General features: G+C 31.9%; 1 protein-coding gene across 1 annotated transcript in view; it reads left to right on the forward strand.

The window, feature by feature from the left end:
- Positions 1-25558, forward strand: part of Machr-b (muscarinic acetylcholine receptor) — a 129565-nt gene that overhangs the window by 17946 nt on the left and 86061 nt on the right. The window contains exon 2 of the mRNA XM_076382005.1: positions 17123-17305. Coding sequence (XP_076238120.1) covers positions 17208-17305 — 98 coding nt within the window. The 5' untranslated portion in view covers positions 17123-17207. The remainder of the gene's footprint in view (positions 1-17122; positions 17306-25558) is intronic.

The raw sequence follows: 25558 nt of genomic DNA on the forward strand, positions 1-25558 counted from the left end.
ATCCCGTGGATAATTTAAAACTATTAAGTAGTTGTTACACAATGCCTTAGTTATAACAGAAAAAGCACGAAGGTGTAGTGAGCCATCAACGTCTTTTTGCCACTGAAGGAACGTGAACATTATTTCTAAAGGTCTTTGTTAGAGGAATAAAACAGCCTTTTGATAAGAGTACTGTAAGAAACAACGCAGCACTTACCCCAGAACAGCCTTTTATATACCATCTCCTTAAATTTCTAGTAAAACCTACCTCACGAATTTTTAACCGATCTTAATAGTAGCTACTTAACAACCTTTAATATTTGACTAAATACCATTAGACCTTGATGGTTCCCATTTGTTAAGACACTGCATAAATACCTACATAGAAATAGAGCCTCTGACACCTCAACATGGGGACGAATTAGGGACTTATTGTGGTGCAAATGGACAGTAAACATGTCCACTGCACAGTACCACGAATGTCTATGAAAGATTGCACTAACAGTTCTAATTATACATGACTATAACAATTATGAGCGAGCAGCGTTGTTTGCACAAAGGGAATCCCAATGTGTTTCGTTAAATGAAGCAAATGTGTTTGGTCCCACGGTGATTCAATCGTGACTGTTATGTACAAATTTGCTCTGGCTCGCATTATTCGTGGCAGGAGAAATGGGGTATTCGGTTTGGCGGTTTGTTCTGTCGAGGCATTATTCAGTTGCATTGCTGTCGTGTTTACAGGTCTTCATTGAAGCATGTAATGCGCATAGAAATCCGATATCGGGTATAATAAAGTATGTCCATGATGTGTTTCTAAATCGTGATTCCATGGACATTGTGAAGTGTAGACATAAATATGTCGGGTATGTGTCGTAACGAGACATGTGCATCTGCTTATCTGGATAAAATGATTAATACGTCGGTATGTCAGTGACATCGTAGCGTGAAAAGGAAGACATTTTCTTAAGAATGGAACGTAGTGTTTATTAAACCGTTTTGTGGGGACATTTAGCAAGTTTTGTTGAAATTTTTTATTTTTAAATTTTCTTTAAACATTGTTCACATTCAAATTTAATGAATACTTTAATTGGTTATGTAAATATACTAGGGTTTTGGAGAGTGCTTTTAACCTCAAATAAAGATATATTTTATAAATTTTTAAACACATGTAAATAAAATTGTTAGGAATAATTTTGTGATAAATTTCGTAAAACAGACTTTCATCTAATCAAATTTGTAAATTTGATCGGGCTTTTTAAAACCTTATTGATAATTACAGTTGAAAGAATATAAAACTTTTCCAAGACTTCTTTGTGTAATTTAGAAGAACTTAGGTCTGGGTTTGGTTAAATTAAATTTTATTCATACTATCAGTAAATTTTATTTGTATAAGTATAAGCAATATCCTCTTCCATGTAATAAAATTTACCTTTATTATAAGTTCTTTGCTGTAGTCGCCATATTGGAAAATTATTTCAAGCGAACTAGTTTTACTTTTGTTCACACTTTTGACAATATCGAAGTGAATTATCAAGGCGTATGTAAACTGACATTGAAAATAATACACTCGTTATAAGCTCATTTAGGTCTTTATTAGAGAACGACTATAAGTACCTACTTTGCTAAGAACATTTCTAAAAATTGAACTAGAAATACACTCAACACCTGAACAAATTGCGACTCTCCTCATATTGCACATGTATAATATAGATCATATAAATTCTTGACAATGATCTTATAAGCGATGTTTAAAGCCTCTTAAGAGAAGAACGAACAACATTTATGACAGGCTCGTTTACGCGATACATATATTACTTAGAAAAAGATTGATGGCAGCATGTTGAATGTCGTTCAAAAGCACTTCCTGCATATTGTTAAAATATATTTGAATATATGGACGTATAGATATTTTTATATAACTTGTAGTAACCTTTTTGTTTAAAATTTTTGTTTTCTTGACATAATACGTAATGATTTAATATTTTTGATTATTATATTTCATAGTCTTTAACATGTTTCTAACCTATAGTATTGGAACAAAAGTAATTGGCAGTGGAAGACACAATTGGCAAAGGGTGACCACAAGCATTAATTAAGTAAATTATGGAAATAGACTTTTACTTAAGTTTAATGAATTTATTAGTAGTCATTTTTTAGTATAAGTTCATGAGTATTCGTTATTATTTCCACTTTTTACCATATCCACGTATACATGTATACCTTCGTGTATTATTTTGTATGTTTTGCTTCCATCTTTCCTTAGTGCTTGTAAAATTTATCCAGAATGAATTTTTGAAGATTTAGAAATCCTGAACAAATTGTACAGTCATTATATAAAGAATTCTGCATTATATGAAAAATAAATGAATCTAATATTCTCTAAACTAGTGAATCTAGTAAAATCCCTAAAGGGTTCAGTATTTATTAGCTTTCAGAGAATAAAGGACATTTCTTTCAATAATGAAATTACAGAAATAAATAAAAAAAATCGACAAAAGACAAAAAAGCAGCAACGAGTTTATGGCGAATAAGTGTTGCAATGATTATATTGCTTGTAGAAAAATAAAAGCAGGGGTTTATAACATAATATTCAGAAGTTGATTACCAAAACTATCTACCACCTATTACAATCATAATATTTATTCGCTATAAGCTCACTGTTCAGTATACACAACGAAGCCACACGTGACACAGATCAAGATATGTCTTTCAAAGACATACCACAATTCTTCTTAATTCCCAAAAAGCAAGAGTTAAATCTGAACAAGTTTACAACAAGCAAATACTGTATATCCAACATCGAGCTATTAATTTCTACGCATAGATAATTAAACACCAGCGTGTTATATAATTGCTGTTGCGGACACGCAATTGATTGATCGAAACGGCGTAACGTCAATGATGTACACTCGTCAACGACGGTTACTTTGTTATCGATCAAACGTCGAAGAAACGGAACGACGGAGGGTAGAGGAAGAACGAAACGATCGATTTTGATTAATCACAGGGAATCTCATTAAAGCGGGCAGGAAGGGAAAAGGCGTTAAACTGGGTTTATCGAAAGTTTTTTACCCCCACCGTCGGGGAAAATATATTTGTGTAGCTATACATCGATCTAATTCCAAACTGCAGCGACTTCCATCTCCGCTGCCGAGGGATATTCAATCAGCTGACTGGAAGTGGCAACTTCCGTCGCTCAAACTAAATAATGAGCACTTCTTTTTTATTGGCCGTACAAAACAGAATTACAAGGTGTTCGGTGAGATGCTCGAGGATTGTTCGCGAGCAGCTGCGACAAAAAGGAAAATGTCCATGTTGATGCGGCTCGAATGACGGACTAATTTATGACTCTGGATGCGCGATAAAATCTTAAATGAAAATCTGTTATTGCAGCATTACAGTGGGTTTTCTTGGAACGGAATCGATGAGAGTTTAGCGATGATAATATTAACAGCGTTTCTCGTACAAATGATATTGTTCTTGGCATTACTGTTGTATAAGGTGGCCCATAGGTCCCTTAATATTTGAAAATTACATAACCTTTTTCTACTATGTTTTCGTTTCAAAATGCTGAAAATTTTCGTTTCAGATTTTGAAACATTGTAACACACAGTAACATTCATAATGAGGACAAGCATACAAAAAACAATTGAATTTTTGAACTATCAATGTTGGATGATTGTGGCTTTTTCATGAGTGGAAAAAAATTTTCAAAATAAATATACATAGTAGTAGGAAAGTTAATTTGCATACAGTAAAACGAATTGTAGGTCACCCTGAATATTATAATATATATGTATATACATAAATAATGTAACGAAAAGTGTCAAAAACATAGGAAAAAATCTTTCAAATGTAATTGTAAGGTGTTCGAACATTTTTTTTAAATTTTCCACAAAGTGAAATGTTGAATAAAGCAATGAATTTTTAACAGGTAAACTTATATTATTTATTTGTAGAATGACTTAAGAAGTCAATACATGCAAAAAAATTCTGTGGTTCCATATAAAAGGGAAAGAGTTATGCTTTAGCAGAGCAGAAAAATATATAAAGAAACTTGTTTAATGTCAAGTACCATAGGTACAGAATCAATAAGTTGAAGAACAGTTATTAAAGCGAATTTTTATGTATAAATTCAGTAGCTCACTAATAAAGTAGAAAGTTTTAAGTGATATATGTATTGAATATCATAATATCGTTTATTTAACCTTATGAAATTTCGAGTTAATACCATATTTTAACTTTTCTCTCTTTGTTTCTTATTCAAATTTTTTTTTATTTTTTTTATATATATTTACGTATTTTTGCTCTTTTTTCGATATATCTACAATATCTACATTTTTTTTGGACAAAAAAAATTTAAAAAGAACTCCATTCCGTACACACGTATAACATCGATCACTTTACTACTATCTCGCTACTGAATTCGCCACTTAACATCGATTATCTTATTAAAGGATTAGATATGAAGCGCTAATTGATTCAGTGAATGCCATGACTATGATCAGCACACAGCTGTTCTCTATAAAAAATAAAGAATTTTTAAAACTGTTCAAATTATTCCTAAATTTGTTCTCTTCAAGTTCTCATAAGGAAAGATTTTCACATAACTTACGCCTCTTAAATTTCAATTTTAAAGCTCTAAATTTCAACAGGTCTAGCCTATACTATATGTAACACAAAATAATTTCTCTTTACTTTGAAACAAATTAGAAGCAAAAGAGACAATTACCTTTCAATTCACAGCGATGTAACTTTTGCTAGGCCATATTACAGTACATGTATATTCGTTAAATGTTCAATGTTTCTCGCGGATATAAGCTCGGCGTTATACCCACCACTGGGGGCAGCCCTACTTGAACTCTTATTTCCTTTTCGTCTTTCACTCGCTGTTCTCTACGTCACTACAGATCAAATGGAGCTCAATACTATAGGTAGATACCTTTGCCCATTATGTTACCAGCATAAGAACCTAACGATTTTCTTCGGTACCCGGAGAATTTCCAAACTTTCGAGATTCCAACCTGTTTTTAGATTCAGATACCTGAAATTTACGAATATTTGAACATTACAAACTTTCGAGTTTCCGACCCGATTTCGACTTCAGTTACAATTCGGAGTTTACGAAATGATGCCTGGAAATAATACGAATCTAACAATTCCTGGGATCATTTACTGTGCTCTAAACGATACCTGAAGTTTAAGTGCACCCAAAAATTGCAAACTTAAGCTTCAATCCAACCCCACGAAAAATCTTAAGCCGATTCAAACTCGAAATCTTGGTTACCTGAACACCCCTTGTATACTCTCCCAAAAATGTCTACAATTCGATTGTCTAGAGTTGAGCCTCTTAGTAGCCAGGTCCTCTAACTTGCGATGTCGCTTCCCTAAGTCGTGAATGGTGCTTCTATTGGGCCTCAACCAATTATCTACGAATTCTTGGTGGGTCCTCATAGGTCCTTGCTTATTCCCTATCTTTGTCTGGCGTCTTCCGTTTTTCCTTTTCAGCGGGACCATCTAGCGCTATTTAGATGACGGTTAACAAAGGTGTCGAATCCTATTAGCAATTTAGAAAAGCTTGTGTCGTACAAAAAAATATCAGACAACTCAGTTTCATTTAACTCGAACTCGAAACAAGGTTAAACAGTGTCTTAAGCTTCCTAACTTCTTGCAAGTCCGTATAATATTGAATCGGTATCAGAATCCTTTAGATTGATAAAGAAACAACAAGAAGTAATCAATTTAGCCTAGGCTGTCTACTTTATCGAGTCACTGAGAAAGACGCATTTGCTCCTAAAAATAGAACGAGAGATCCGATTGACAACATAATCTGACAACGCTGCTTGAAATACGCATCTAGCATTAGCCTCCTTTCAGACAGGTTCGCTGCGAACGCGAACAGAGCTGAGAATCTATCCTGGAAGGATAGATAAATAGAGAAGAGATACTGCAGATAAAGTTAGAAGATTTTGGGGGTTACTGAAAATACCCGAAAGTCTTTGAAGGAGTGCTTAGGCAATATTCGGGGCGAACAGCTTAGGACTGTAGGAATGGATGCACGACAAGCATGGCGTATCGCCTAGCCTGGTGTTTAGATAGACTAAACTGGCGTTGCTCCGCAATTTACTGCGCGTGGCGATCACCCGTCAAGACAGCCCCAAGCTGTTCGTCCCAAATACTACCTAAGCACTCCTTCAAAGACTTTTGGGTACTTTCGGTGATTCCCAGAATCATTTAACCCTGTCTGCAGCATCTCTTCTCCATTTATTTATCCTCCCAAGATGTTCTCAGCTCTGTTCGGGTTCACAGTGAACCTATCTGTATGGAGCTTTAGGTCCCTGTCGGATCATGTGCCAGTCGATTGACACGCCCAGATCTCAGCTCTAGAAAATCGCACTGTATAGAAGCGACAACATCGCAAGTTAGATTCCCTGACTACCAGGGCTGAACTCTAGAAAATGGGACTGTAAATCATCCAATTCCACTTTCCCCATATTTTCCTCAATCAATCTTAAAAAATACGTGAGTATACGTGGGTTTTTCATACCGCTTCGCGTATCCTGCTAGAAATTCGTTCACAACTGTTCATCTGGAGCCTCTTTTCCACGTGCACCTGCATCTCTATTACATTGAAGAACTGGTTAATCGGTAATCGATGCATTTTCCGTCGAGCAGCGTGTGCACGTATCAGCGTGTCCACGAATAGATACAAAGAAAGCAGGATCACGTTGGCGCGTGGAAACAAGGATTCCGGATCGTTCGGATTTCACGGGCCAGGGACAAAAAAGGAAGCGAGATGAATGACGCAAGAACGCGGATTGTTTAAAACGTTGGCGATTTTTCGAGCCGAATCAAAGGCTAGGATGTAATCTGTGCCATTTGGGGGGACACCAAACACAGGCAGGAATTACTCGTGGCACCGTCGAATCGGGATAGATGGCTGATTCGCCCGCCCGCTTGTTTACATTCACTCGTAAACCGTGTATGGCTTTCAAAATTGAATCGATCGCATTTTAAGCGACCAGGTAAAAGTTCACGTGGAACTTGCTGGTATTACTCGGGGCGGAGGTTTAATCCATTTATCTGCGTTTTGTTTGGAAAAGATTCAGGATCGCATTGATATTTCTGTACTCCGTGTTTGATATTTCGAGGGATTCGTGTTAAATTTACTGTGAATTGAAAAAGGTTATAGATGCAATTGGAACATGTTTTTTTTTGCAAAATTGCAAATATCACTGCATGCATGAATAAGTTTTTAGACGTTATTGACGTCCTCCGTGAGTAAGCAGCTTTTAGGGGAAATTTTGTGGATTTGTTGATATCGTACTTTTTTGACGAGTATGATAGGAAACGTGCTAAAGATTTTTTGAAAATACTGATTATAACTGAAGATATCAAAAAACGTAATTTTGACAAAATCACTTTTTTCTTTTACATTTTTTATATTACCAGAAAACATAAATTTGTTTAAGGAGAAATATGTAGTAAAAATGTGTGTTGGAAAAGAGCATAATTTGCTTTTAAGTAACTATTTTGTTTTCACACTTGTTTTATACTTCTACGTGTATTATACAAATATAAATAATAAAATTCATTGCATCCTTAAAATTAAAAGAAAATTAACTTATATTGTTTTTAATGTCACTAATTCAATTGTACTAAAAATATAACTGAGAAATTTAAAATGGAGACTACTCAGAACAGTTTGAATAATACTATACTATAATATTGAAAGTGACCAATTTCAGCGAAAGAAATATTATAACAAATAATCAAAAATATCAATAAGGTTAATTAATTCTTCCGTACAAATTTTCTTTCATTTTTCTTTTATTTGATGACATTGTAATTATATAATTAATAAGGATCACAGAATTATGGGATAAAATAATATAAGTAGAATGCATTTCTATTTATTCCAGAATAAATTTTTAAGTACTTTTACAAATAATATTCGTTTTGAAATATGTTGTAAATTATTGAGTATCTACATACACGATGTAATATAGGTCAAATAGTTCTCCGTGTTAGAACCTATGCATTACTTGTCATTTTGTGTTAGAGCAGTATAAAATTGTTTTACTAAAAAATGTTCTATTTATGGTAAATCAGATATAATCATTTTTTGTAACACTGTTTATAATTATATGTGTTAAATATAAATATTAAGTGTATGTAAATATATAATAATATTAAAAAATTCGATTTCTTATAGCTTTTCAAAATTGTTCATTTGTATAAAATCTTTCTACAAAATGATATAAAATTTAAAAGCTATTTTTATACATAAAATACTTTCAACATTATGTTAAATAAAATACATATAAATTATGTATATGATTACTTATCTTAGATAGAAATACGTTTAAAGAAAATTTCTTTTAAAAATTTCTTATTTGGACAAAATTAGTTACGCATAAAAGTTAAACATTTTTTCCATCATTGAAAATATTGTTGCTTCGAAAAATTATAAGTACATGGTTTTTGTCCTTGTCAAACGCTTTCCTTGCCATGGTTTTAAACAAACTTATTCATGTTCAAATTCGATTATATTATTAAGGGAACTTACTTTCCTTTTAATTAGATTTTTTACAATTAAGGACGTCTTCGCTTGCCAAGTAATAATATTATACTGAAAGCAATTTTTTAATATATTGCTTTCTTTGTAGAGGTTTCTACTCGGCCACAACACTGTTATAATTAAGAGATTACATTATAAATCATAATGTACTTAAAAGTGTGTTTTTCAGGAATGAGATTCTATAAAAAAAGGACGTCAATAGGATTAATTTTTATTATAGCCTGTATTGTTACTGAAAGAAAGTTTTGTCAAAGTGGAATACATTCATTTAAAAAGCATTTTTGGTACTGGACTAATTGTGAAATTAAAAAGCAACTCTGTATTAATGAGCTTATTCCTTCAGATTTTCTTGGAATAAAACAGGAAGTAAATAGCAAAATAAAATATCACTCGTAGCAAAGTAAAATAGTCACTAAATGACTCAGTACAAGTTTGAGTTAATTTTCCCATGAAAGTACTCCTTCTTTTAATAACGGTACGAAAAATAGGCTTACTTTCAGAGTAGGTATCTATTACTTCTAGCAAATCTTCATATATTTCCAAAAAATAGAAAAATAGTATTGTTTTAGGTTCTTCTAACAGTTACAGTAACAAAAAAATTGGAAATTAAACAAGTATGTCCCAAGATTCTGATTCAAGACGCCAATTATAGTAAGCGATCCATCGTGTCCATCAGCTAACCCTGCTAACCTAACCTCAGCAAATGACTAGAAGTGGATCTTCCTATGAGTGGTTTCCACTCAAACACTTCAAATTCTCAGGCTAACGATTGACGATTAATTATTTTGTTCTTATATTCCTCTATCGTTCTATAAATATTCAAAAGTACATTCAAATTACGAATCAATAAAAGCGAATGGGTACACTTCAATTAATGCAATGTTAATTGACTTTGCGATTGCCGCATAGATCACGTGTACAAATGGCAAATTTTTATGTCCAGTGAATTTAATATTTAAAATCGAAAATTAACAAAAATAAAAAGTGGTCCATTTGTTATATACGGTTGTTTCAATTTTAAAAGAAGAACCAAAGAAGATTGAATGTTGATGTTGCGCAAATATTGAGACAATTTCAAAATTTATGTAATTAAAAATGATATTTTTATAACAATTTAGTGTATATTATTTACTATTTTTTATATGGTCCAGTTCATTTCGTAGGAGTAGTCATACTTTTGCAAAAAGATCATTATTTTTATTTTAAGATTTAAATTTGTGAGGTATCAGAATATCTGAATTTCTCTGATTTTTCTACTAATAATTAAATGAAAGTCAAAGAACTCAAATTCTAATGTTACCTAAATAAATATTCTGATACTTTAGAAATTTAAATCTCAAAAAGTATGCGACACATTAACATTACTTTTTACTACAGTTACCAGTTAGCATCTAAAAAACTAGTGACAGTTAATCTTCAAGTTCTAAAAGGTAAATCATCAAATCGTCCATCCCAACTTCACTGAAGTGACATAGATTCAATGCGACAGGTTCTCATCTAGTCCCAAGTTTTTAGTCTTACGATCATTAAAGTACATGTCTTCTGAAATTTCCGACATGCCAGACTCTTCTCACATTTCGCCGCCAGAGAATTGTGTAGGTCGGTCCTCTGCTCGTTCCATTTTCATTATCTCCCGTTCGTTTCACATCGCCTGCTCACAGAGACACGACATGTGCCAAGGAAGCCCGTTTAACCTTTCCCCCAAACACGCCTGTTGTGATCTGCAAGGGTGGAAAAAATACATGTATCACTCACTCGTATCTGGGAGAATGTGACGCATGCGACGATAAGACCTGTGACTAGATTGACGTCCATGATACGTAGATCCCGTATTAGGCTAGCGTAAAATGAAGCATCGAATATTATGTCTAACTATGCTGTATGTATACAGGTCAGTTGAGCTGGGGATGATGGAGGTAGATCAGAGGAACATTTTTTATGTAATAAGATAATATCTGAAGAGATGGACCATTCTTTTTTAACCTGAATTACGCCTACAAATAATTGAATAAATGTGAAGACTCTTGCGTTGGTTATAGTATATTTAATGAACTTATAATAACAGCGTTCAATTTAACAAGAATTTTATTAGTTTTTTCAAAAATAAAAATATTAGAAATTGTGACATTGGTCTAATTATTCTATAATTTATGTGTTAGTTGAATAACGGTACATGGGATAGATTAGTATTGCCAGATACCGGGATAAAATGTCTTCCAGTGATGCCATAGAGTAGAAGAGTGAGGATGCCGCATGGTATTTAAATGCATTGGCTGCAGTGATGCTATGTAGAGTGTTAAACCGTGAAATTATGATTACGTGACCAATAGAAAATGTAGTCAAATATTGTGCGTTACTCCCACTCTTCTATTGTATGACGTCACTGGAAGATATTTTGCCCCAGTGTATGACAATACTAGAATAGATGAACCTGTACAAGAATACAATATTTACATATTCTTTTTCAACAAAAGTAAAGTTGTAAAAAGAAATAAAGGTGTAAAATGATATATAAAAATATAAATAAATATAAATATAAACAAATAAAACTAAAGTTGTAGACACAAGTTACACCAAACTCAAATTAAAAACAAAATATTTATGCTTTTTAACGTGTTATATATTCTACTTTACTGTTTCATCATAATAGTTTTAAATATAAATTTTGAAACGTTTGTGACGAGCAATCCACTACCAACCGCAGTTAGAAGGGGGAAGATGTGTTCTTTTCACTCATATCTTAATTCCACTTTAAGATATGCTATAAAAATTTTAAATGTCAAGTTTAAGAACTTTATTGCATTTTTCATATTACGAATATATTCCAATACACAGATATGTACAAAAATAGTGTTCAGCCACTGAACCATTTTTTAACTAAATAGTTTTCATTATAATCGTAAATTTCTGTAACTTTTTGCATTGTAAATCTTAACATAATATTTCATCATGCATTTTTATTTAATTATCAACATATTGATCGCCCATAGGTTTCTTCAATGATTTGGGATAACCGAACCATAACTTTGATCTTCATTAAGTAGCGTTCTTAGGTTATGTTAGTATCGTTAAGAGTAATATCGAATAAAAAATACATCAATAGACTATAAAGTATTTTTACATGATAATAGGTGTGTTAGCAATACATTTCTGCTCATTTATCAGACGAGTTATAAATTATTTATTCGCAGAAGCTGCTTGATGTTACGTCAAAGAAACTTTCATGTAAAAACTCAGGTGCAAAACAGAGCATCTGAGTTTTTACATTTTTTCCTGTATCCCTTTTGTTGTCAATCTGCTCTATTCTTGTCACTAAGGACGCTGGGTATCTACACTTCTTTTTCGCAAACTTTCCCCAGCTTCTCCAAACACCGACATACGCTGGACCCTGACATGTTTTGCTCCTCTGCTAATTTCCTGCTTACTTCATGTAGGTGTTTTGTCCCGTCGGATTCTTTAAAATGCCGTACCAGAAAAATGAGACTTTGTCTAGCAAAGGCTATATCTTCGCACGAAAGTTTGACAAAGTACTTAATTCTGTGCTACTTTGCTCGTTACAATTTTCTGTTTTGCTCATACAGTGCATATCTTTTTGTACATCGTCACAATGCTATTGTCTTTAAATGGCTGAAATGCAGCGTCACGAGTAGGATATTTTTTCAGTGAAAGATTCGAAAGAACTAATTTGAAGAAATTAAGGAAAGAAACTGATAATTTTAATTTTGTAATAATTCACGCTTAGGAATCTGCTGAATAATTTGAACTACTTTAGAATTACTTTGTAAGGAGTTAATAGCCTAAAAAAATTTAGTTAATATTTGAGAAATTCTTTCATATTAGCCATAAATTGGCAGCTATCTTTTTTTTTTAAACTGTACTATTATTTTTGTGCTATACAGAGTTTTCGACAACAGGTATTCGAAATTTTTAGAGTTTATTGTATGCTTAATTAACTAAATACATATTATTTTCGAGTAATTAGTTATTGAAAAAACGATTGAAATATGACACTGACATCGCTGCATTCAACCTAGCTAATGCACACCGCTGGTAGAATAAGTCGCTGACTCAGATACTTTTCACGCGCAATTTAGGTAGCTATGTCTTCAACAAGTAACAACTTGGAAAAAAGGCTTTAAACGCAATTTTATCATTCTTCATTTTCATCTTATTTTGGCATGTATAATCTTTTCAGTTTCTGACACCTTTTGTCGAACATTCTACATGGTATAAAAAGAAACAGAAGGTTACAAATTTAAATTACTTACTTTAGCAAAAGAAATAAAATTTTATGTAAAAATTATTAGTGCCCTGTAGTGTAGATAGATTGAAACATGTCGAAGTTTGTTTTTTCTTATGAGTTATGCTATACATGTGACATTAGTTAATGGTTGCCTGTATCATAGTTTCTAGTTTTCAGTGGAAAAAGAACTGACATGTCTCAGTAAGATTTTTTGGAGTTATCATGCTTAGTATTAATCATTCTAATTTTAAAAAGTCCATTTTAAAGCTTGTAACTACAATGTCATCTATCATGCTTATTATGCAGCGTAAAGTTAGTCTCACCTGGAGAGTTAATTAAGTTATTATAATTAAAGTAGTAAAAGAACAAAAATTCTGGTTTTAATGTAACTAACAATGAATGTCTTTTAATTATGCAAGTTTTAGTCAATATAATTACTACAGGCAAAAATTATAAATAAAAGAGTCATTTACGTTATTCCTAACCTATTATTACCAAATGTAGTTTTTAAAAGAAAAATGTAATAAAATGGTCCAACTATTACGTAATTCGCTGTTCATTATTTTTGCTATACGCTTCATGGCAAGGTAAGCCATTATTACTTCTCCGAATTCACTCGAAACTCCTATTTTGCTTATCGTATTCTGCACACAAAGGCAATTCAACGTCAGAACCTCGTGATAATCGTAAAATCTGTAGCAGAGTGATGTCCCATTTTGACGACAAAACAATAGTACGATTTTCTTGAGCAATGCTGTAATAGGACAGACTAATTGGGATTTCCTCGAGTTTTAAAGAGAAATCCCTTCCCGCTTTGCATTCTGCATATCTTCAACATTGGTTTATCTCTAGAAACCTATGTACTCTCGTCATAGCAGGTCTAGATTAAAGAGATTTCGTTTGAAATTATCCTGTTTCCTTTTACTACTGATTTTGGTGCACACGAAAATTTATTTGAAAATTAGAAAATACTTAAAATTTATTTACAAATTAGAAAATACTTAAAATTTATAATTAGACAAGTAAAATTTAAAATTAGAAGCTACTTAAAGCACATACAATTTATTTATTATTCTAGATATATTGGGAATAAAATTAATTAAATATAGTAAAGCTTGTGACAAATTTTTTTGTTTCAATTTCTCTCGTAACGTGAAAATAGTAGAGCAAGAATCTTTTCAAAAAATGAAAATTGAATTAATGGATTGTAATTTTTATTCACAAATCTTAAAGTGTAGAAAAATTTAATAAAACCTATAACGTAAATATGTAAAAGATTGAATGGTATACTGTTTATACTATTTCTCTTTTATGTTAGTATTTCGTTCAATTTTCGTCATACGCGAATCCTACTCTCCCTTGTGTCGATATTGATCTCAATCTGATATTGAATCATATATTTATTCAGTACGTCTCTTTTTATAAAGTAGAAAAATCTAAAACAAATATGTACTCTTATTACAATTACTTAGATGGAAAATGCTAAACTAAAATCTATTTGTCTTAATTTCATCCTAATATACAATATTTTAGCACTAATTATTTTGCAATTAAAAAATAAGTAAATCTAATACAAGGAAATTGAAAATAATAAGACAATTCTGAATGTTACAAAACGAAGATTGAACGAAATGAGAATAAACGAAAATGAGAATAATTTTTTCGTTCCAAAAATTTCGAACTTTTGCTTTCATATTCCATACGCCGAACTATTTCTAACAAAGTTGACTTGAAATTCCGCAAATTAATTTTGTACAAACTTCTGTTAATTACAGACCAAGTTAGTATAGAAATTTATAAAATTACCCCAAATAGAAAATACTTTCCAGAACCTAAAATTATCATGCTATCAAAATAATTATTAATACATTATGAAAGTAATGAGAGAACATTGCACTATGCTACATTTTTTAAGTATTATTTCGTTCCTTCAGTACAATATTATCCATTGTAGTACAATATTATCCATTGCAGAATCACAATTCGTCTTATTCTAATAAAGTATTCATAAATTGCAACTGAGTTACTAGTTTACGTACAAGGAGGAATATTGACCATTTACTGATTACCCAATTTTATTTTCATAAGCAATGAAAATACAAGTTATATAACTTTACAATTTTCGAGTATATAAAAAAATATTCATGAAAAAATATTCAGGAAGACATATTTATGAAAAACAATGAAATAAATAACTATCATAACTACCTAAATATTTAATATATAAATATATACATTTACACATGTATTTATACATATTTACTACATAGAGAACTAATAGATTTACAAATTTGTATTGTCATTTTCCTCATTTCTCCCTCGAAAAATATTCCTCCAATTTTTATTCAATTTTTATCATATTTTTCGTGTTCTTATTGCTATCTCTGCACTTCTCTCATTTTCATTTCCCTTTTAAGTCTCTCATTCAGCACTGCTATGTATATTTTATACGAACTACTTAACATCTCTTCTTCCCACGTCCGCTTTACGTAACCTATAAACCGCGATATTACTCACTCTCTCCATTCATCCAGAAATCCTTCTTTCTATACTTTTTCCCTATTAGCTCTACAAGTTTTATATTCATGTGCTTCGTTTGGCACTACATTTATCTCCTCGTGTCTTTTTTTTCTGGCTGTCTTGCGCGTGTCGCAATTTCTTTAACGTACTCTTCATTACTTTCTTTTTTCATAGTTTGTTTTCTTTTTTCTTCTAGCTATTCCATGAAAAGTCTCTTTTTTGCTCCCCTCATTTATTTTGTATTGGCTTTCCTTTTTCTCATCATAGAATGACTTTGTTGGACGAGAACTCGTTATGTTCATTTTTTATCTCTTCACAAGCACTTCCGTTGTTTGCAACTTGCCATCACTTTCACCTCATTTTTTCTGCCATTTTTTTCTCAGTGTAATTATATTGCTTGCTTTATTTTTCTTGTTTCTTATTTTAATGCTTCTCATATCTTTTGGATAATTGGTAATAAGAAGCTGTTTAAGTTAATGAATTATTTGCAGGGCGTTTCAAATAATTATAATAATACGACGAATTTAGTGAAGGTAATAATGTTTGCACAATTGTTGATTATATGGATATTTCTTGCAACATAGCTATGTACCAATTTACATGCGATCATGTGACACGCGATAAATCTTTTACATTTCATTTGTTTGACCTTCATAATTTCACTGCGACTCGGAAAAAATTTTACTATCGAGCATAACTACTGTACGCTGAATTGTACCTAGGCACGAGACCATAGTGCATATGAAAAACTTTATTACGAATTATTCCTGTCACCTTTGCTCATAATATTCATACTCTCGATGCATATTATCTTCATCTTTTTTCGAGAATGCGAAGGTCGGCTTTAATTTTCGAAATGAAAGAGTATCGAATATTTCTCTTGTATTTTACATGCATATCGCAAGAAATATGTATATGTGAATATTGTACAACTGAAAAAGCTAAATATTTTATTTTTAGTCAATGTTTAAGTTGCTATTTTTAGTCTAAAAACATTAAACATGTCATCACTGTCAGTAATCTATATATTCTGTTTATATAATTATGTAAGATTCATGCACCTATAGTCTGAGAATTTCACTGTCAATTCAGAATACTGTGTAGGTGCTTTCTGCTCTTGGAATAATAATTTTTCGTTATGCATTCATTACCAAGTATATCTAATAATAAACTTATATTGTGATAGATGATTTGGAAGTCAATTTACAAGCTATTTAATTTTAATTTGTCAATATAACAATAAATGAAACTTATAAAAATTCTAATTTATAGAACACTAACTAATTGTAAGGAAGCTGATAAGTCTGAAAGGAAATTGTGCATTATATGAATATTCAATACATAGATACATTCATCTCACTAGTGATTCATAGATAAAAACAGAAACAATCTCAAAAAACTGTGAAATACTCCACAACTGCTGAAATTATATTCAAAGCACATAAAATATACTTTCTCTGTAAAATAAAGTTAAAAAGGACCTCTCTTGAAACACTCCATACTTATATAAAAGATATTTAATTAATTATCTCGTATAAAAGGGCACAGTCCATGAAACCTTAATTTAATATGCGAGCTTCCTCTATGCGACCGCAACTGTACATAAGAAATACTAAAAAATCTTGATACAGTGGAAAATGGAGGTAGAACATGCATGAAAAGAATTACTTGTTGGTTAAAAAGAGCCAACGTCAGATGTGCAAATGTCAAACACCGATTTGCAAGGTCATTAGCATTTCTCGTCCCCTATTTCGCTATTCTTCGTTCCCGTTTTAACGAACTCTTTTCACATTTTTCAGAATGTTCGTGAGATGACTGGGTGGTAGGCTGAAGGTGTCTCGGCGACTCTGAGCGTGACTGTCACCGTGATCTTTGCCTGGTGGGATGGAGGTGAACGGGACAGAGAGTAGCCTGAACGGCACCGAGGCTAATCGTACTTCTTCACAAGTCTTCGTCATTAGTACGCATTATATGACTCAATGGTGAGTAGTACACACAATAGTACACACTGGGACTCCCCATGTTCCAATTAACACCTTCGAGTGACGCACTAGTAGGTCACTGGGGAACTAGTCTTAATCACTAGTATAAGGAAACGTATCAATCTTCAGAGATTTTGGATTATTAATCTCTGTTAATGCGAAAAAATATCTACTATACTGCAGTTCATTAAATATTTCGTTTTAGACATTGAGGGTCGTTTCGTTAACAATCTAGGAATCTAGGGGAAATAGACTCTCTCTTTTTGAGCTTGCGCATGCGTCAATGCTAGCTGCGTATATTACGTGCGTAGTAGAAGTTATCCTGATCAAGTGAAACTCGTAAACTCTGTTATACTTACTTACACTATTTATACGTATTAACATCTTGACATTCGTCTCTATTTTAAAAAATGATTTCTGAATAGACGTTTGTTACCTAGCTTATTAAGATTAGCTCCTTGATTTCTGAACAGACGTTTGTTATCTGTCTTACTTCAACTTATCAATAAGCTTGATTATATTTCAAAAGTTAATTTCCTAAATTCTGTTTAAATTATAAGTTTATTAGTGCTAAGATAGCAGGCTTCTAAAGCTCACCCAGTAGGTTAACCTATTTGGATGTCTGTAATACATAATCTCTAATCTGAAATTGTTCACATAAGTTTGACCCTAGTTGTCCTTCTGGACTGAGCGTCTCGAGATCTCCATTAGTATAATAATAATAATAAAAAAGTGTTTAAGATGTTTTTATTACTTTTAGATCATGTAACTTTTCAATGACCAAATATCAGTGGGAGAAGTTCTTTCAGTAAACAAAGTGTAAATAATATATCTAACAATATTTTAAAGAGCAGAAGGAGAGCTCAAATAAAACACAAAATGTCCTATGACACAGTATTCGATTTGGTTCTATTTTGCAATAATAATATCTTAAAGTTAACATACAGTATGCTAAACTAACAATCAGAGGATTTTGTAATTTTATAGATACATAGAAGAGCAAAAAAGTCTTAATACATTTTGTTGCACGTATCTTTTAGGGTTTAATTTTTATTAAGCTTTAAATTAAAGCTTAATGAATAATAATTATAATAATAATCATACATAATATTATTGGGCGAAACGAGGTTCGACTATGGAATTAACAACTTTAATTAATAATAATTTATTACACTAACGCTCGATACAAATGACTCATTTATATTAACTTGTTGTGGATATAGAAAAACGCCATCAGAGACAAGTGTCGCCAACCGCATAAAAGTAACTAACACTAGATTCTAGGGAATTATAATTAAATCCCAACGTCTTTTATCTATGAACATACTTTTTCAAAACCAAATTATTATTACATATTTGAATTCATTTTAAAATCAACCAAAAACTCTAAACTAGCTTTAAAACGATTTCTACTACAAATAAGAAAATAAATACTTTTAAAATATGAAACGCTTTCAATTATTTTTCAGACTTAAGTTTGATAGAAGATTCTTAGTATCATGAATTTGCGTTGCTCGTAACAGCAGTAGGTACACAGTATAACAGTACCTACCACTTTAGGTTTGAAACGATAATATTCGTAGGCATCGTAATCGAGTGCAGAACAAAACTCTTCACACCAGGTAGAGGCGGTGTATTTATGGAATAATCAGCTTCGGTGAACTACTTGCCCCGCTAGCAAGTATCGGAGCAGTACTTGGCACACGCGAAATTTTCGAACTGTTTCGGGCAAAGATATGACGCGAAGCAATTTAGCAAATGATTCGAGGCATTTATAAATCTGAATTACGTTTCGCGGTAAGTACGAAGGAAACGTTGGCCTACATTTTTTTTCCTGACATTGAGTCGTTGCACTTTGAAACGTCATTGGAGTGTATTAAATAAGAAAAGTTTCCAGAGTGTTTTAAGTTTACTGGGGATAAATATTAATGGAAAAGTGAATTAGTCGAGATCTTTGGACGAAATTTCTAATTAAACGTTACATTTATTGCGAAATATTTGATGCTGGAATAAATATCTTTTGGGATTACTTTTTCAATTTTGGCGTGGCGTTATTTATGTTTGTTCAGCACTTTGATAAATCTTGAGAAGATAAAATTTGTGGAGATATTTGGGATTTTTTATAAACATTAATTTGCTTTTATGGTCTTTCGTAAGATCTGTTTTAATATTTTGATGATTCATTCTATGAATTTATTATCGTTTCTGCTTTTTATTTTCAAAGATATCAGTGTCATATCTCTAAATGTAATAAAAATATAAACAGGTAAAGTTTTCTCATTCTTGGTGTTCCTAGTGACAGACTTTCTTTATCCAATATTTTTTACAATAATAGATACTCCTGTTCATATTTGGCAGCTTTAAACAAAGTACGAAAAGGGAAAGTAAATGAGGTACTACATATTTTAATCTCAAATGTGACAGACCTCAATACTTGCACATACTTTCAATCTTTTAACTTAGAATAATCAAAGTTCTAGAGTAGAGGAATTCTAAAATTGTGTTTGATAACAGTTTTATAAAAAGCTTCTTATTAAAAAATAAAATGGATGCCATGGAGTTACTCACAACAATATAGTTTATAAAATATGTAACCTTCTTTTATTACAGAGAATTTTCGAATACAATTTTTAACATTAATTGTTAAATAATTAAATGTGTACATTACTATCGAAAATATTAGATACATTTTTTAAAATGAAAATGTTTGAGCTGTGTTAGATTGACTGTGGGTTTATGAGAATAAGTTTTGTTCCTTTTCCAAACCCCTAATCATTTTAAAAATTATTAAACAAGTTCATATAATAGTTATCGAATTTTTTTTCTTCTGGAATATTGTAATTTTTTCTTGGAACGCATGTGAATTTTTGCAAATATATTCTATACGAGATTATTAATTAAAAATAGTAAATCAGAAAATCCCTTTTAGTAGAAATCATAAAAAATTGCAGAAGTATTATGTAGGTCAGTTTCACAGCCTTTTTTCTTGAACTCAATAATTTATAGCTGACAAGATCGAGAGCGAATCTCTCGAAATGCAAGTTACTTCTCCAGACTGTCGTCACTTCCGCAAACACTCATTATTGAAGAGTAATAGCATCATGTGGTTTCTCTCGTGCAGTCGATATTGCTTGTTTATGGTAGCGCGCAGGAAACATCGAGGCTGAAGGAAATGAACTTTCGCGGGGACGAAAACGAAGACAAAAATTTCTCGAGAGTTCTGTTCCTTTTTCAGACATCATTGTTCTTTCCGTCGCGCTTAATGAGCGCCGCCTATGCACCTAGCAAATAGATGTTCGTTTGTCCCTGGTAGCTGTTGAAAGATACCCAAGACGATGTTAGTAATGTTAGCATCCTTCCCAATGAGAAAATAGCGTCCCTCGAAAGATACATATGCCTGCGGCAATTTTGAAATTGAAGGAGTTCCAGGTGCAATAAATTATATTTTATGTAGAAATATACATGAAAAGAGACCTTTGAAAGCACGTTGTATAAAAAAATTATGTTTAACTTGAGGAGTCGTGTATCTACGTATGAATACTTTACAAAAGTCGATTTTTTATTTTTTTCATATTTAATAAACAGATATCTTATGTTAGATACTTCTGTAAATTGGTAGTTTAGGTTAGATATTTAGGTAAACAAGTATTTTAGGTTAGGTATTTAACTAAGCAGGTATTTTAGTTTCGATATTTAGGTTAGAATGATAATTTTATGACTAATTTTCATATAAAAATGAAGTACTGTTTATCTCATACAGAAAAAAACATTGCAGCCTTAAAAAACTCATTTCATATTTCTTCAATCGTTCATATCAAATGAACTACCTTCCTTTTTAAATACTCTCTTCAGAAATTAATGCTTCATCGTATCGTAATCGATCGTGGGTCAAGGGTCTAATCGAAATGGTCGCATAAAAATAGCATACATTTATTTTTACATGAACGTAGATATAAATTTGGAATTTTTTCCCCTGAAATTACAATCCTATGGTATTTTAACGAGCGACAAAAATAGAATCGTTATTAACGTTCCTTGCGGTATTACTTTTTTATGAGCATCGATTATTTATTACAGCAAAAGGAAAAAATATTCTGGTCAAGTATCTTCCCACCCTTCTCCGCTCTCCCCTTTAAAAGAAATTCGATAGTAATTGCCTTTCACAGGTACACTGCTTGCATTATCGGAAAACGCGGACTCTGTCCTTTGAGCCGAGCGTTTGTTATATACATATAATTATATGAAATTTACCTATGTACATATATGCTCTTCATTCAACAATGAATTGACAAGTACAGTGACGAGTACTTATCTTGTCAGTATCTAGCCTGCGAACATTGTATAATATTCAATAATATTATCATTATATAAGCATGTTAAGAAGTAGGATATCGTAGCATTCATTCAAAAAAGAGCTCACGACTTTTTCTAGACCAGACCTATATCTGTAACGACAGAAGTCACATTTTTAAAAAATTTAAATTTGTCTTAATTGAAGACTCTAAGGCAGGGTTGCCGTATGAATTCCCTCCTTGGATATAGTGGGGGAAATTGGGAGATGGGGGGAAGAAATAACGAGTGTCCTATTGGTATAGATCTAGACTCTAGATCCAAACGAGACTATACTAAAATTGAGAGGATTATACCTTTTGAGAGGATTTTATAAAGCACAACTATTTTCAATCCTTGAGTCAAAGTAAACTCCAAAGCTGTACAATAGATGTGACTTTTGAAGAGCACCAGCAATAAATCAATAATAATTTTTTTCTTAAGTATTTGCAGAAATTTCTTTTAGTATATGAAATAATAAGGTTTTTTAAAGAGTACAGTTTAAGTGGCAGAATTAGTTGACTCGTCCTGTATACATACATACACCTTCCTCTCTCCCCTAATTTAAAATCGCAAGATTTATTAAATAAATGACTGTAGCCAAACTTTAACTCTATTCCTGTCTCCGTTATAGCCAGCATCTTGATCTTTCTAAGGTTAAGTGTACCATAACCTATAATTCTAAACCCCCTTAAACATATGACGTAAGATCCCTTTGACTAATATTTCCCTTTTTCGAAGCACTCATGCACAATTCAATAGTGATGGTGATCAGATCCGTGGTTTCGAAGGGGAGGAGGCTGATCAAGGGAGAACAGTGCAATACAGAAAGTAGGCTCAGCGGTGAGCAGGCATCCAACACAACCAATCTGAGGAAAATTGCACCCTTGACCTGGCCACGTTAATTCGCGTATCCCGTGAAGCTGAAGTGTATAGGGGAGTTTCAGTTGATGGGGCTAGTTGTTGAAATACGCAGCCATTCGCTTACACTGGCTTCATTAGTTCGTAAGAAGGAGAACCGATGTCATGCAACAGGGCCGAGAAAATTTGGAATTTTTGTGCACGTTTATCGATAAAGTATTCAAATGAACGTGCTGCTGTGCACAAACAACGCTATTGATTTTACCTATTTGCTTCTCCGCGAGCGTGCAGTCGGATGAAAGCCTTTTTCTTCAATAAAAACTGTAAAATGCAGTTTGGCTTTGCATAGGAGGGCTTTTATTGTTTTCTCTGATTCAAGAAAATGTTTTGTAATTAAAAAACTAATAACAAAAACAAGCCTTGTCAAATTTTAAGATCTTTTTTACAAAAACTCTTTCTAGTAATCAAAAGTAGGATTTATAACACAGTGGATTTAAAAATGCATTAAATATTTTGATAAACAGAACTTCAATCCATTAAATAAGAATTAAAGTATTTTTTGTGCTCTCTTGGAGAAAAATGAAAATTGGCAAAGGTCATTTTTGTTATGAGGCATCAATAGCTTAGTTTTTGTGTATGTATTTATAGATGAAGTAGCTCATCTGATGAATGGTCTTGCAATATTTTAATAACAATATTTTAATAATAAATTCCATTTTTTATTGTACCACAGTGAAACATTACAATACTAGATTAAAATGTATAATAAAGAAAATTTAATATTTTCATTTGTTGGTTAGAATCTTCCAATCTTATGTCTAGAGAGTATGTTCACAATCTATTTTTTGGGTTACCACCGATTTCCCAAGTCGTACCAGGTGTAGGTTGCAAGTGGAGAGCCGCAGATAAATAGCTGGAATCAAAGTTTCATCAATCTTCTTCTACTTGAATTTTACAATATGGGATTCAAATTAATTTTAAAATTTAAAATGTAATCTTCTAAGCCAAAGCGATTGCAGGAATCAAAGTTTCAGTGATCCCTTCAGTTTAGATCTTCCATTAAGGATCTGCAAAACTATTATTGAAGCAAATATAACAACAACTTTTTAATTCTACTATGGCGCAAATTTCGAATGCACATCCTACTTCTTTGATAAATCTTCGTAAAAGTAGATACTATTCTATAGAAAAATTACCTTCGTCTCTAAGTTTCCGCATTCGCTCCTTACGCATCCCTGAAGTCACTTGTTTCTTCGACTGGACCACCAAGGGATGGATTGCCTCATTAAAGCTAATTCTACGGCTATTTAGTCATTTACTTCCATTAAGAGAGCTTGAAGTAACTTCCTTATCAAAGATGAGGAGCGATTGAGTAAGCATCGAAATCTAGGAAATTGTAATAGCTTGGCGGTTATACCAGGTGAGCCTCGTTATAATCAATAGATAACGTAAAGATGTCTGGGAGCCAAGCTAGCAGAAGCAAATTACGACTTACGCTTTGAATAATTGTTATCTGTGACGCTCATATCAATCTGTTTGCTTTTACCATGTAAAGATAGTTAAAGTTTTGATCTTTAATAACCTAAAATGTTGAAATATTGGAATTTAAGAAGCATCAAATTTTGAGATCTTGAATTCCTAGAAACATGAGTTTTTGAAATTTTGAATCAGAAAATCTTGAAATGAGAAAATGCTGAAATGGGGAAATGTTGAAATCTGAAAATTGAGAAATCTCAAAATTGGGGAAACCTTAAAATTGGGCAATCTTAAAATTGAAAAATCTTACGATTTAGAAATCCTGGAATTTTTGAGTATTGAAACTATGAAATGTTAAAATTTTGGAATCTTGAAATTTCAGGATCTTGAAATCTTACAATTTTGAAATCTTAGAACCATAAAATATTGAAATATTAAAATTTCGACAGCTTGAAACCTTAAAACTAATTTGATTTTGCAATAATGTAACAATGGAAATTACAGTAATTATATACAGAAAATGTCTGTTACATTAAACTAATAGTATGAAACATAAAAATGAAGTAGTATTCTTTATAATTGTTTACACAACTGTTAAGTTGGTGCATTGTGACATCATGTTGAAATTCATTTGAACGAGACCTTATTCCTGTACAAAACCACGCGACTGACGAAAAAGAAGAGCAAACAAAATGTCGAGGCATTTAATTTCCCTCTGGAAATTTATTAATTAAAGCGCAGTTCCAATCACCCGCATACGTTTGGAATTTACAACAATCGACGTTGACTTCAAATAATTTCTCTTGGTACTTTGTTTAACATAGAAGCGGACAAACAAATATCGGTTAAATTGAAATTAAATTAGCTGTAGAATATTATGCCATGCGATTCTTTAAGAATTTACAACATAACGTATTAATAAAAATAATTATCATCAACAAAGTATTAGTTTCTTGGATCCTTATTTTTAGAGGTTTTAAGAAAATACCATTTTTAAGGTTAAACAAAATTATTACAAAATTGTAAAAAGGTACAAAATAGTTCTTATACTATACTAACCTATTTTTCTAAGACAAATAGATAATTAAAAACGAAAGTAGCAGTGATTTCTTTTTTTATAATTTCTATAAAAAATTATATTATCATATCAAGCAAGCTTGAGGTTTGGACACAGTGCAAAGCTTATCTGCCCAGACCTCAAATTTGTCTGGTATACCTATACATATTATTATGTAACTAAAATATTCATTGTTTTAAATTCAATTTAATGTTTTAACACGATTTAAAGGTAACAATTTACATTTCACAAGTACTAAATATCTATTTGAGTAGATGATAATGATTCCATTATCTTACATTTGTACGATAAAGTCTGTGGTCGATAAAAAATATGTAAACTGGTAGAATGGACCAGGTTCTTTCGTCCTTATCATACAGAAAAGTCGTAGCTGAATACAGGTATTTGAGCATTATCATTTATACGTAGTGTCATCTGGTATCGCCGCGTCGTTCCTTTCATGGCTTATTGAAATTCGATAGAATGAAACGGGTGGTAACCTTTGATGCGGATCAGTTTCTGTACTGATG

Source organism: Calliopsis andreniformis, chromosome 7, assembly GCF_051401765.1.
Source record: "Calliopsis andreniformis isolate RMS-2024a chromosome 7, iyCalAndr_principal, whole genome shotgun sequence".
NCBI classification, from domain to species: Eukaryota; Metazoa; Arthropoda; class Insecta; order Hymenoptera; family Andrenidae; genus Calliopsis; species Calliopsis andreniformis.